The following is a 14,922-nucleotide window of genomic DNA, read 5'->3' as shown; positions in this document are numbered from 1 at the left end:
AGGATAGCTCCTAGACGCAAGGGGCAATGGAGTGCTTGTAATGCAGCTAATACGACTGAATTGAGAGTTGTTGTGTCCAACTCTTTGCAACCCCATGGACTATAGAGTCCGTGGAATTCTCCAGGCCAGAACACAGGAGAGGGAAGCCCTTCCCTTCCCCAGGGGATCTTCCCAACCCAGGGATTGAACCCAGGTCTCCGGCATTGCAGGCAGATTCTTTACCAGATGAGTCACTAGGGAAGCCCAAGAATATTGCAGTGGGTAGCCTTTCCCTTCTCCATGGGATTTTCCAACCCAGGAATCAAACTGGGGTCTCCTGCATTGCAGGCGCATTCTTTACCAACTGAGCTACCAGGGAAGCCTTAAGTTTTGTTTGCTTACTTTAAATTCACTTATATTCAAATTTCAATCACCACACGTGGTTAGCGTCTACCATATTGGACAGTGTGGGATGATGCGCTGCTTCATTCTTCCTCACATCCTTTTTCTTCCTAAACTGAAGGTATCTGCTTCCACTCCCTACTTCACTCCTGTATGGCAAGAATCACCCAAGAGCTCCTAGTTGCCGAAGCCAACAGACTCTCCATCCTGACCTACTGGTGGCAAGTAGCACTTTTAAAGTCCCTTCAGAAACTCTCCTTCTAGTATGTTCTTTCAAGGTCTTCACCTGTCACCTTTGCTTCCTCTTATTTTGCCCAACATATGGAAATGCTGGTGTTTTCTACCCTGGACATACTTCTGCTTTATTGACTACACCAAAGCCTCTGACTGTGTGGATCACAACAAATTGTGGAAAATTCTTCAAGAGAAGGGAATATCAGACCACCTGACCTGCCTCCTGAGAAATCTCTATGCAGGTCAAGAAGCAACAGTTAGAACTGGACATGGAACAACAGACTGGTTCCAAATTGGGAAAGGAGTGCATCAAGGCTGTATATTGTCACCTTCCTTCTTTAACTTATATGCAGAGTACATCATGCAAAATGCCAGGCTGGATGAAGCACAAACTGGAATCAAGGTTGCCGGGAGAAATATCAATAACCTCAGGTATGCAGATGACACCACCCTTATGGCAGAAAGTGAAGAAGAACTAAAGACTCTCTTGATGAAAGTGAAAGAGGGAAGTGAAAAAGCTGGCTTAAAACTCAACATTTGAAAAACTAAGATCATGGCATCCGGTCCCATCACTTCATGGCAAATAGATGGGGAAACAATGGAAACAGTGATAGACTTTATTTTGGGGGGCTCCAAAATCACTGCAGATGGTGACTGCAGCCATGAAATTAAAAGACACTTGCTCCTTGGGAAAAAAGCTATGACTAAACTAGACAGCATATTAAAAGCAGAGACATTACTTTGCCAACAAAGGTCTGTACGTTTTTTCCATAAGCTGTGGCCTTTCCCATAGTTACGTGTGGATGTGAGAGTTGAACTATAAAGAAAGCTGAGTGCTGAAAAATAGATGCTTTTGAGCTGTGGTGTTGGAGAAGACTCTTGAGAGTCCCTTGGACTGCAAGGAGATCCAACCAGTCAATCATAAAGGAAATCAATTCTGAATGTTCACTGGAAGGACTGATGCTGAAGCTGAGGCTCCAATACTTTGGCCATCTGATGTGAAGAGCTGACTCATTTGAAAAGACCCTCATGCTGGGAAAGATTGAAGGCAGGAGTAGAAGGGGATGAAAGAGGATGAGATTGGATGGCATCACCGACTCGATGGACAGGAGTTTGAGTAAACTCTGGGAGTTGGTGATAGACAGGGAGGCCTGGCATGCTGCAGTCTACGGGGTCGCAAAGAGTCAGACACGATTGAGCGACTGAACTGAACTAAAGACCTCTTTCTGTTAAGTAGTCTCAGATACTCACAAAGCTTAAGCTGCTACATTTGACAAATGACTCTGAAATCTGAAGATTTCCTAGTACCGAGATCCTAGTAGTATATAAAATTGTCATCTGGAAATTTCCACTTGGATTGAATATCCACTTCAATGTGACTTTGAACTCAACAGGACCAAACCAGAGATCTTCCTCTTCTTCCCATACTTAACATTTTTAAAAAATAGTGTCTCAGTATTAAACCATGTTTTAGGACAATCAGTCCAGAAAACTAGATTCATTCTTCTCTCACCAGTGAATCACGTAGTCATTTGATTCACTGATGCTGTATGTCAACATCACCTTTTCCCTCCCTACCACAATTACTCATCTGAGATGCTTATCACCCTGTAACTGTGACTCTACCCTTTATTCTTCAGGGCAAATCCTCAAGCCTGCCTTCGACAGAAAAATCTGTTTGGACTTGGTATTAAAAATGCTCTATGTTTGTGCAAATGACTTGTGATTGAAGGTAGCCTGCCTCCCCTCGATAATCCCTGGGTATGAACCCTTTTCCTCAGCTCTGTCAACCAATGTGTTCCAGGACACTATTTCCTAACTCTACTCTGGGTCCCGCTGCTAAGGGGACCATATAATTTAATTTCCAACTGGGACACATTTGAGAAAGAAAGGGGTGTTATTAATATTTATTCTAGCCATAAACTGGGCCTAGAAAAACTGGGATGTATAATTACCCTACTTACTCCTGACAGAGATAACATATGAGGAAGTACTTTATAAACTGCAAAAGACAGTAATAGTAATAACAGCTAATATTTTTTGAGAGCTTAGCACGACCAGGTCACTTTACTGGGTACTTCATACTACAGAATACATTTAGCCTCCATGAAGTACTCATTTCAGATGAGGAAACCAATGGCACGGTACTAAGGCGCACTGCTGTAGGATGCTGAACTGGGCTTTGAAAGAGACAGCCTGGCTGAGGGGCCTGCCTTTTAAGGGTACTGGATCCAGGTTCCCCTATCTGTTCTGCAGCAGCCAAAACTCTTCTCTGTGAATTCACCTCAGACCTGTCAATCCTACCATATTAATCTGTTTCTTTCTAAAGTAGTAGTCTTCTGAGAACAGGTGCTCAAGATTTATTCTCTAATTGAGGAAGTTAATTTTCTGTCCTATCCTACCTCGTCTTTTTCTTACAACTGTATAAGACTCTAATAAATTAATCAATACATACATATACTACAGTGATTTGCACAATGCTGGCTTAAAGAATAATGACTGGTTTTTGGTTTCAGAAAGTATGAGTTTTCTATTTTTATTCTTTTTAATAATTTTCACTTACCACTGGCAATATACCTTACACGTATAATAAAATTCTCTAAGGTATTCTAAAACACTTTTTTGTACATTTAAATTATCTGAGAAGGGACAAGTGGCAAGCTACAAATATGATTTTATATTAAAAAAAAAACCCCTCTCATTTCTTATTCATTATCATATTTCCAGTGGTTAGTACTGTTCCCATCACAGCAGATATTCAATAAATGATTCTGGAATGAATAATGTTTTAAAAATGCCACTCTTGGCTACTGCATTAGTAAAGATGAAACAATATTTCCTCGATGATTTTAGACTGCAGTGAGTTCCATTTCCTTCTTCTCTTCACTTCAAACTTTGATTCTTACCTTTAGAAACGCAGAAACGCTCTAGGTCTTTCAGTCCTTTGGCTAAGTGGGTTTGGTGTTTGGGAAACACAAGAGAAGGGGCAGCTAATTCGTCAGGAAACTATGCAGCACAATGCAAGGAAATCTGAAGCGCTGCCAGGTAAGCTCCAAGGCTGTTCGCTGTTTGCCCGCATTAACTCTTTCACAGCTCAACAGACACTCTTCTATTTAGTTGGGACCACTCACTATTCCCTTCCACCAGTATGGAAACTTCTCTGGTTTACTTTGAGAAATACGGTGAGATCAAAGTAAACGAGAGGGAAACATCCTTTTTAAAACTACCCCCTACTTAAAAAAATATTTTAAGATGATTGGATTAAAAAATAAGTGCCTCTACTTTTAGACACATGGAATCTTAATTCTGGCAGGCATTTTATTATTTTTAAAATGATCAAGAATCTCTTGGTAATCTTTCAGAATATAAACTCCCATTTTCCACAGAAATCACTAGTACTTCATTACCTAAAACAAACAGTTCTTGTTACTGCTTATTGCTCTGTGATTTCTATGGTACATGGAGAATAAATAGGATATTCATTAGCAATTTAACAAAATATGCCAAGTAACTAAGCTAATGAGATTATAACCATGCAACAACAACTGTAATAAGAGGGATACAAGGAATGGTAAATGAAAGCATTTCTTTTTAGAGTTTCATATCTTGGTTTATGACTCAGGCAGAGCTGACACTTTCCCTTCTGGTTAAAGGTGATTTGGCTTACTGACTGTTTACTTATTACTAACCCACAGATAGTGATTGCAGCCATGAAATTAAAAGACGCTTACTCCTTGGAAAGAAAGTTATGACCAAACTAGACAGCATAGTAAAAAGCAGAAACATTACTTTGTCAACAAAGGTCCATCGAGTCAAGGCTATGGTTTTTCCAGTGGTCATGTATGGATGTGAGAGTTGGACTATAAAGAAAGCTGAGCACCGAAGAACTGATGCTTTTGAACTGTGGTGTTGGAGAAGACTCTTGAGGGTCCCTTGGACTGCAAGGAGATCCAACCCGTCCATCCTAAAGGAAATCAGTCCTGGGTGTTCATTGGAAGGATTGATGTTGAAGCTGAAACTCCAATGCTTTGGCCACCTGATGTGAAGAGCTGACTCATTGGAAAAGACCCTGATGCTGAAGGGATTGGGTGCAGGAGGAGAAGGGGACGACAGAGGATGAGATGGTTGGATGGTATCACCGACTCAATGGACATGGGTTTGGGTGGACTCTGGGAGTTGGTGATAGACAGGGAGGCCTGGTGTGCTGTGGTTCATGGGGTCGCAGAGAGTCGGACACGACTGAGCGACTGAACTGAACCCACAATATCTGTCCTCCTAGCCTCAGAGACATAAAACACAAGATCACGGCAACTAGCTCAAGGATCACAGGTGAAGTCAACTTTATTACATTTTCCTTCTATAGGATTCATCTGATTGTGAAACGATCAGAAGCAGAAAGGGGCTTTTTACCTTGTTTTTGTTTTTTTAGGAAAATAAGACAAATATAAAAAAAGAAGTTAGGAGATGACTTTTGTGACCGCCATACACACTGATCTATGTTGGAAACGCCAACTAGGTTACAAACGATCATCCACATCTGCTTATTCTGTTATTAGGAAACCAATGCAAAAGAGCATCCGCTCAGCTTCCCAGAGCCTTGGGGGGTATTTAAAATTGCGTTTGATAGATGAGTTCAATAAATAAAAATTTGCGAGCTGCTCATATATCATAACAAACCAATAAATTTTTAGTGACTGGAAAGAGAAACAAGACTCGTTTTTTCCTTAAAACAGCAAACTGCTTTGAGAATGCTTGGGATTACCTAAGAAGATGCTACTAAAATCATTGGGGCTTTATTAGGGAATGAAAGGAGGGTCCTATTTTGAACAACAAAGGAATTAAATTTTAACCACTAAGCCCAGCCTGTATTTCACTCTTCTCATAAATGGTTTATCAACTGTTCCTTTAATAAGCTTCACAGCACACTATTGTCTTTTTAACTTGCAACCTTGTTCCCTTGATTCTGCTTGTTTGATAAAACATGCCAATGGTAATTCATTTTTGTTAGCATAAAACCACTGTGAAATTATTCTGCTTCACAGAAGGTGTCTGAAGACCTTTAACTGTCTGGGGCCATGGACTGGTCTCCCTCTACAAATTGCATTTTTGTCATATTCCTCCTGCCTTGGGAATACAGAAGCTCACGCTGACCTTTGAGTAGAAAGATTGATTATATGAGGGCATGAAGACTACAATGAGAAGGGTTTGGAGCAAACTGAATGAAACACGCTAAAGGCTCTTTCTGCTGAAAAAGAAATGCTGTCCGGAGAATAATGTACTATAACAAGGACACACCACTATTGTAGATTTGACTTTCAATTCTGCCTTGAGTTTCTTTTTAAGGCCTAAAATCTTCCCAATATAATCAATACAATCAATATAAGTTTCAATACTATGTTTTGAATGTTAAAGGAGAGAAACACTCAAAATTTAGAATTCTTAACAGCTGGCATTCTTCTTAGTTTCAGCCCACGTTCCCTGCCTAAACAATATTGCCAGAAGGTTCAGGTTGTACCTTTGGTATAGAGAACGTTTATGAAAAGAATCATAATGCATAAGAAAAAAGAGGAAAAACATACCTCAGTTTTCTAAAAGCACCAACTGGAACATACAAGGAAGGAATACATTTCTATGTGTCTGCTCTGGAAAATCTCAACACCTTTCTCATTCTGTATAATCTAGGATTCATTTCCTCCACCCAGAATCACTGTCTAATTGGGTTTTATTGTTTAGCTCATTGTCCTTATTACATACACAGGGAATTCTTCACTAACAACATTTTCAAGGCATGGTGACATTTTCATTTGTTTTGAATATCCCTTAGTGCTTTTCTGCATTCACTCATTCACATAAGCTTACCTATGGACAAAATGGCTATTTTTAAAGCACTATGGGCACGAATTTACATATATTATGCAACCACTGAAAGTCACGCATGCCAATAATTTTTATAGTTGGAAGAAATACATAAGATACAGTATTTTAAAAAGAAGATATAAAAATCTGCATACATTATGATCTAAATATTTCAAAAATAATGTATGTACATATGTATAATACATAATTCACATACAGGGTGTACATATACATCCATATTTCTAGGGATTATGGATGATTTTTATTTACTTCTTTATACCTTTCTATAATTTCCATATCTTCTATAATGAATATGATTTATTTTATTTTATTTTTTATCTACATTTTTTTGCACACACAAGTTTATTTGATTGACTATACTTTGAGGTTTTAGTCAGTTATTTACTGCCATTTTATAGATAAGGAAACTGCAGCGCAGATATGTAAAGTAACTTGACTGAGATCATACTTCTACTACATTTGCAGAGCCAGTAAAATTAAAGCAGTTTGTCCACACTTTACACAAGGAGTATCACATGGAATGAACATATCTACATAAAGTTTCAATAAATGTATTTTCCATGTATGTAGCAATATCATTCAAATGTATATAGACAGGAATAAAAACTTACTGAGTGTGGCAAATCTACAGTTGACATATAAATTTTAGGTATACTTGAAAGTACCCTTAAGGATCCCTTACCTCTCCATTGTTTTTTAAAAATTATTTAATTTATTTTTTAATTTTTTAAATATAAATTTGTTTATTTTAATTGGAGGCTAATTACTACAATATTGTATTGCTTTTGCCATACATCAACATGAATCCGCCATGGGTGTACACGTGTTCCCCATCCTGAAGCCCCCTCCCAATTCCCTCCCCATACCAACCCTCTGGGTCAGCCCAGGTCACCAGCCCCGAGCCAAATAACATTATTTTAAAAAATCCCTGCAGATTTAATTAAAGCCTCATTAAAATGTTTTCCACTGTTGCATGATCCAGGACAACCTGATAGATAAAGATGTGCATATAATGAGGTTCCTCTGGTGTTTCCATAATTATGCCTTTTGAGATGGAGTCTGAGATACATTTGCCTTTGGTCAAAATTCTGTTCAAGAGAGAGCAAAGGCAGACAAGGATCCTGCAGCAGGCTGGGCCACTCTACAAGGACTCACACAACTCAGAAGTCGCTTTCAAACTTGCAACCTTGTTAGTTAATTTCTAACCAGGATGAATATTCTGGCAAAAATTAATAGCTAGCATTCTTAGTGATTAGAATTTCAAAGAAAACAAAATATTATATTTTTCCTGGGGAAACAGAGTATTAGATAAACCTGTGTTAAACAGATTATTGGTTTGCTTTGATTTTTTTTTGTTTTCTCTCCATGCTGGGGGTACTTACCACTTCCTGTCCATTTCTGGCATGGGTACAGTTCTTTTTTTCAGCCTATGGCATATGAGTATTTCTCTGTCTCACCCCTCCTCTTTTTTTTTACTACGTCAATAAAGGTCATCCCTTCTTTCCAACATAGCATTTAAGATTATATATCATGACCTTTATCTTTCTGTCTGCTTTGCCAATGTATTAAGACAGGAAGCAGGAAAAAAAGTTGTTTGCACTATCCAGGTAGGACTTTCCCTATTTAGCCATTGATGGGTTCAGAGCTTGCCTTTGGGTACATGTCTTCTAATGTTTTGGGTCTTTTCTTTCCTGCTCCTTAACTGTTCTATTTCCAATGGGAGTGTTATATCCATGTGACCAACATCAATGCTGTCTGTTAGTTTATGGCTAGCACAACTGAAATAATTCAGGACTTTTATTTATCAGAGATTTAAAATATTGAAAGAATCAATACAACTAGGAGGAGTATTTGAACATAAATTGTTCCAGCCAGAACACCAAAATAAGGCAAAGGGTTAAGTCTGAGGACTTTCTTTTAAAATCAGCCTACATGGTGTAATTTATTTGAATAATTAGAGCCCTCCTATCAGCTACTTGGTCAATTTAACACCCCAGGGAATGAATACAAATAGATATTTTGTGCAAACAAACATCTCTGAGAAAAATAGGACACTCTCTCAGTAATGAGTAGATTTGCCCTGTGTATTGCAAGGAGATAGATTGATCTCATTAGTGAATCAAATGGATGATGTGTACAAATATAAATTTGAAATATTTCTATATTTCTCTTTAAATTGTCTTCAGGCTGGTGATCCCCCAAAGACCAGCAGAAGAATAGAGAGGCTACATTGGCCACTGAAATGGCTTTTGGTGAAGTATTTGTCTTCACATAATCTAGGAGGTGACATTCTGATGGACCCACTAATTTCAACATATAAATACCATAGCTTTTTTCCTGCAGTATCAACTGAGTCAGCCTAATGGTTTCTTCCTCCCAAGTTAAATAACTTAATAGCATTTTTACTCATAAGTAGAATAAAATGGCAACTACAGGAAAATAATTTATGTATCCTTAGAATTCTTCTCTGAAACCATTTAGACTATATTGGGTATAAAGCCCAATATAAATATAATAAGCATGTATTTAAACTTCTGAATATTATATGTATATGCTATCAAACTCAAAAGGGTAAACAAACAGCAATATATAAAAGTATATCATAGCATTTGGTTTTTAGGCATATATGGCACCTCCTGAAATCTTATTGTTTGAAAAGAACTGGTTAAATCTAATATTTAAGGTTACCCTGCTAATAAGACCTCTAGGTTTCTAATCTTTCAGGGGTTTCAAAGTCTTCCTTGATCAACTCAACTTCAAAAAGAAAACACAGTCCAGTCTCAGTTTCGACTGAAATATTTCACAAGCTGACTGGACTAAATGGGAGTCTCATTCCTTACTGTACCAATATGTTGCTGTTCGGAAATGTGTTCTAAGATGACTCCAATTCTTTCAAAGACATACAGTTCAAACAGTGTGTGCAATGTCAAAATAATTCATTTTAAGTCTGATTAAATTTCTGGACAGAGTAAACACTTAAAGCTATTATGTTTAGGCTACAATTATTGATTTCCTTACAAAATATATACAGAGCATTGATAAACTTGGTTATTTTAAGTCATACTCAATAGTTCAGTATGAACCATTTAGCATAAATTATTTAGTATAAAGTCATCTCCTTTTTTTATTTAATACAAAATAAAAACAACTGAGCTAAGTTTTTAGGTCACTTTGCTAGAATGAGGTGTTATGGAACATACTCTGTATAATTTCAAAATTTTTATGTTACAGTTTACCCTACTCCCCTTTCAGAATGCATTTTTTTCTTTAAAAAGCCTGAGTTTTTAATTTTGCAAATGCTATTTGTGTAATATTATTAGCATATAATACATTTGTTATAAGTGTATCTTTGACCTGCTGCTGCTGCTGCTAAGTCGCTTCAGTCGTGTCCGACTCTATGTAACCCCAGAGACGGCAGCCCACCGGGCTCCCCCATTCCCCTCACTGGAGTGGGTTATCTTTGACCTAGACCTAATAAAATACATTCTGAATAATTCCTATAGTGGTTCTCAATATCCAAAGAGTCACAAATTTCTATAACTGCTAGTGGAAAAATCCATTTCCTATATACTTTATGTTATCATTAGAAGTGTGTTTGCATTAACATTAAACTAATGTTTTAAAATATATTACATCTAGGCCAAAAACGACTTGATAACATACTTCAGCCTAACACAAAGTACTATCTTCTAAACAACTGCAAGAAAGTAAGATTTGGGAGAATAAATTTCCAGTGCCAGCACATGCAGTATACAACTTACAACATCAAATATTACCACTTTAAGTAAATAGAACAGAGGAAGAATGTAGCCTTCTTAACTCATCAGATGGCAACTTAACACAAAACAACAATTGCTTAAGACGATAATCCCTCCTACCTTACCTGGGAGAGAAGAATGACTTAAATGAGGCAAGATACGGTTTAACTCAATTTCTTTTTGTCTTGAACCTCAAATATAGCAAATGGACACACCATACAAAACATATAAGAATTTAAATGTTAAAGGTCATAAGGTTTCAAAAGCAGCCCACTAATTGTTTCTAATGATTATATCTGCACTTACTGCACTCTATATAAAAGTGCCAATATTAAATAAGATAAAGACAGAAAAATTTAATGGGACTAAATCATATTAATGAATTGTCAAAGCCAAAGTGTAACAGTTGATTATTTTCTCCTGAATTATACATTATATAAAATCAGTAATATAGAGGCATTAGGCTGATAAACAAAGACCTAAAATATCTCAGTAACTTTAAATTTTGTTTGCCTATTTGGATAGTGAATACTTTTATATGACTAGTTATAGCAGGAAGCATACATACCCTGTTCTAACACTCCTTCTTCTTCTTGTTTGGGCTGCTGTAGTAAAGAAGTCTTGTCTTTGTTCTCTGTTTCTATAAGGGATCAAAAGAGCTGAGCATAAATTTACAGTATATATCACATACTGTAAATAGTTTTTTGGAAATATACTATCAACATAAAAATATTTTCAGGATCCTGTGTTTCATAAAAACAACAGTATTAAGAATTCATATGGTAGAAATGCCCTCCTGATTCACAAAAGCTCTATCATGACTACCAAGTGCTAGACTCTGGCTTAACACCAGAGTCAACAACCACTGCAGTGATATAGACATGATATAGAATTTTGAAGATGCACTAATAAAACTGCTTGTATTATTTTCTAAATTGAATTTAGGATATTTTCAGAACATTTAAAAGTACATTTTTAAAATATATTAGAATTTTAATAAATGACCTGCTTGCTACGTTAACTTCTTTTATAAAATTTCCTATAGAAAGAGATGAGTTTTTCTGACATTAAGACTGAACTTGTAATACTCAGTCAAGTCTCATCATAGTTCATCCAATAAAAAAGTATGGGTTTTGCAATTTTAAACTGAAGAAATGACAATTATGACCATTTTGCAGATGAACAGTAAGTTAAAGAACAATTCTGAGAAGGTGCTCAAAAAGACTAAGGCTAGTAATGCCTCATAAATCAAGAATTGTTCTTAGCTTGAAGAAACTCATTAAACAGATAATGTCAGGTATGATCAGATATGATAACCATTTCCATCTACAAACGGTGGCACTCTTTAGAACATGGTATATAAATTCACAAATTACATAATTCATTACTGGTTATGGGAAGAATGAAGTGAGGAAACTAGAAACACGAACTACATGAAGAAAGATCTTTATTTACAGACTTGGTCCCAAACGAATCTGTTTCATCACTAGCTGAGAGTTTTCATTTTAACTGTTTGATAGGGAAAGGAGGGGAGGAAGAGGAGAAAAGGGGGAAAAGAGAGAATTAGATTACATGAACACGTGCAACTGCCTGACAGAAGGAGGATGATTTGAACTATCAATCATATAGTCAAGCAAAACACATAAGAAAATGAAAAATATAAAAACATATGTTGCTTTAAATTAAGCATCAGTTTTACCTTTGTGATGTCCATGCATCATAACCATATCGGATTTCACAGGAATTGGAATATTGGCCTCTGCTGGTATGGTTCTGAATATATCCGGAGCTACATTCTGTGTACAGGTCATGAAAGAAACTGCATGCTTGGCTTCCATGTAATACATAATGTATAAGTTGCACATTTCATCACTAGACGTGCCACTGCAGGCAGAAAACAAAACAGAAAGAAAACAACCAAACAAACAAACAAAAAAAAAAACCCCCACAGACACGACAGATTAGTCATTCACATAAAACACATTCTTCACGCAAGAAAAATGTAACTGGTCAACCTGCCAGCAGTAGATTCAAAGGTGGACATATTGTGCATTTATTTTATAGCTTTCATTAAAACCCATCACAGTTTTCAACATCAACAGCATACTGTCAATGGCATTTTTCCACTTAAAAATGGAGTATCCTTTCGCAGTCACTCCATGGATATCACCAAATACTACAGATGGAAATGACATTTTAATTGCAATGAGAGGCTTTCTTTTCTCTTCTAAAGCCTTTTATTTTTTAGTTCTTCTTCTATTTGTTAAAATTCATTGATAAAGCAAAGTATTTTTCTCATGTGTAAATTTAATTATTTACTTATAACAATAAAATTCAGAACAGTTCAACAGAAATGTATATTATTTACAAGCTTATATTAAAATGGCTTTTTCCATTTAACCACGAGAGTCCGGGATCTCGCTTTTGGTTACTGCCTTATTCCTGAGGGTGAGATGAATCAAGAATCATGCGTTGATACTAGGACATCATAAACATATCTCTGATATCTGACTTGGCACCTTGATTTCTATAGTAGGGAAGAAAAGAATGCCTGAGGAATGATACAAAGTGAAAGCAGGCCTAATCTCGTCCAAGAGCTCAGATCTGAATGGGGTAGTGCCAGACAACTGAATAATTCAAGGTTAAAAATAGATTTTTAAACAGTGGGGTGGTCATTTCCAAGAAAAAACGTTTCAAATAATATAAATCATGCCTGACAGTTTATAAAACATGTTTTCTTCTTCCTCAGTTCACATGGGTTATCATGTGTTTCATACTCTTTTCTATTATTCGGAAGGAAATGTTTAGGTACACCATCGCAAAACTTTTATAAACCAAGGTGGTTCCGGTAAAGGAACATTTCCTTTTTGGTACTGGTTCTGATAATTTTTAGCAAGCCTCTACTAATAAAAAACAAGCTCTGAAATGGACTATTTGCTGTACAGAAACATGTCAGTGTTGATTTTTCCAGCAATGTCAGGCAGCACTTATTTCCTCTCCATAGCAACAGTAATGACATCAGCAAGGGAAGGAAAAAAAAGAAGAAAAATCTTTTCCAAACAGGGATGTGGTTTCTCTAAGCTCTGAAAATGAAGAGCCCCGAGAGACCACAGGAATGGTCATGGGAAGCTCTGTTTATGCTTTGAAAATAATTTGGCTTTTCACCCTCCGAATCTGATACCTGTCAGGGTAAATGCCTTTCCCATGAAATATAAGCAAACGGTGACGTGCAATCCCAAACAAATACCTGTTCCCTACACGTATCTTCATGTGTCAAAACACCATTGCTAAGAATTATATTTTAGCAGGTTAGGAGTTGGTCAGAAAGTTATGTGCTATAAAAGGAAGGGCTGGAGCCAAAGTAATAAGCTGGAGCCTCTCATTATATTATCTGCCCTCCCCCATTCAAAATGAGGAAAAGGGTATATAGACTAAGACAGAGAAATGAGGGAAAAGGAATTTAAGATGTGGCCCTGGTTCAGAAAACCCTGAAATCATGGTGCAGAGCAGGAAAGTGAAATGAAACCTTCCCAAATTAGGGAAAGGAAAAAACTAAATAGGTTTATATAATAATAAACGAAACTTGCAATTAACCCATGGAACGATCCTTCTATATTTTATCCACTTGGGAATATTGTGCCCATGTTCATCTCTAAACGTGTGATTTTGTGAAACTGCCTCATCAGTTCACCAAATATAGCTCATTTGAGGCACTGACCCTGTGATACAATATTGAGCTGATTAAATAAGAATCTTCACAAAGAAAATTTCATTAAACAGCTGAAGGAAAAGAAAAGCCATACTTTCTTTCTTTCCATCAATAATTGAACTTGTAGTCAAAGGAACTTTGAGCTCCAATCCGAGAAACTATCATATCTTAAACATGTTAGGATTCAAATGATCCTTAGTATCAGCCAACACAGTTTGCCTATATTATTCGACATTCATCTTTCTTTCACTCAAAAGATCTGACTTTAAACCAAGTTGCTTTCTATGTTCCTAATGAAGAATTGTAACACATCCACCTTCTTTTCCATAGAGAATAACATATGCAGTTCGACTCTGTCAACCTCATGCTTGTTAACGTGAGTGAGTGTGGAGGAGCACCGTGTTCTGACTGCCCCTCTGGCCCCACTAAATGGCCCTTTCCACAGTCCCTATCGCCACTGTTGATTCCCTGAATGATGACGGTTGGTACCACCTAGATCCCCAAACTACAGGGCTGCTTTTCTCTCCTCTTCATGCATAATAAGGTGCATAAGTGACAATTACTCCTTTTACACCAGCTAGCTTTAATTCTGACAGTGTGTGGTTAAGCCTGAAAATAGTAGGTCCTCAATAACTATCTGTTGAATGAAGAATAAGTCATTTGTCTTAACAGATGCCTATAATTTATTATAGGTAGCATAACCTATTACCCTATACATTATACTGCCACATCAGGTCAATATTATGAACTCAATTTACAGCATTTCTCATAAATATTTATGTCTGTTTCTCTTTCTTTCATCTATCCATCTATCAGGGTTTTAAACAAATATACAATTTCATATTATAAACATATGTAGTAGACATTTAAGAAAGTATGAAGTATTCTGAAACGCATCCTTGATAAAATCCCAAATACTGTAGAACACCGTGACTAGATTTCAGACAGTGACACACCACTCTG

The 14,922-nt window shown here is 36.8% G+C and overlaps 1 protein-coding gene across 7 annotated transcripts in view; it reads right to left on the bottom strand.

The window, feature by feature from the left end:
* PAM (peptidylglycine alpha-amidating monooxygenase) overlaps nucleotides 1–14,922 on the bottom strand; it is a 172,844-nt gene that overhangs the window by 57,172 nt on the left and 100,750 nt on the right. For all 7 annotated transcript variants that reach the window (XM_052644035.1, XM_052644036.1, XM_052644037.1 and 4 more), the window contains exons 12-13: nucleotides 11,950–12,134; nucleotides 10,819–10,890 (exon numbers count right to left, since the gene is read on the bottom strand). In XM_052644035.1, the coding sequence (XP_052499995.1) occupies nucleotides 10,819–10,890; nucleotides 11,950–12,134 (257 nt within the window). The remainder of the gene's footprint in view (nucleotides 1–10,818; nucleotides 10,891–11,949; nucleotides 12,135–14,922) is intronic.

This window comes from Budorcas taxicolor, chromosome 7 (assembly GCF_023091745.1).
Source record: "Budorcas taxicolor isolate Tak-1 chromosome 7, Takin1.1, whole genome shotgun sequence".
In the NCBI taxonomy this organism is placed as follows: domain Eukaryota; kingdom Metazoa; phylum Chordata; class Mammalia; order Artiodactyla; family Bovidae; genus Budorcas; species Budorcas taxicolor.
Note: the sequence above shows the minus strand (reverse complement) of the source record. Positions and strands in the feature narration are given on the sequence as shown.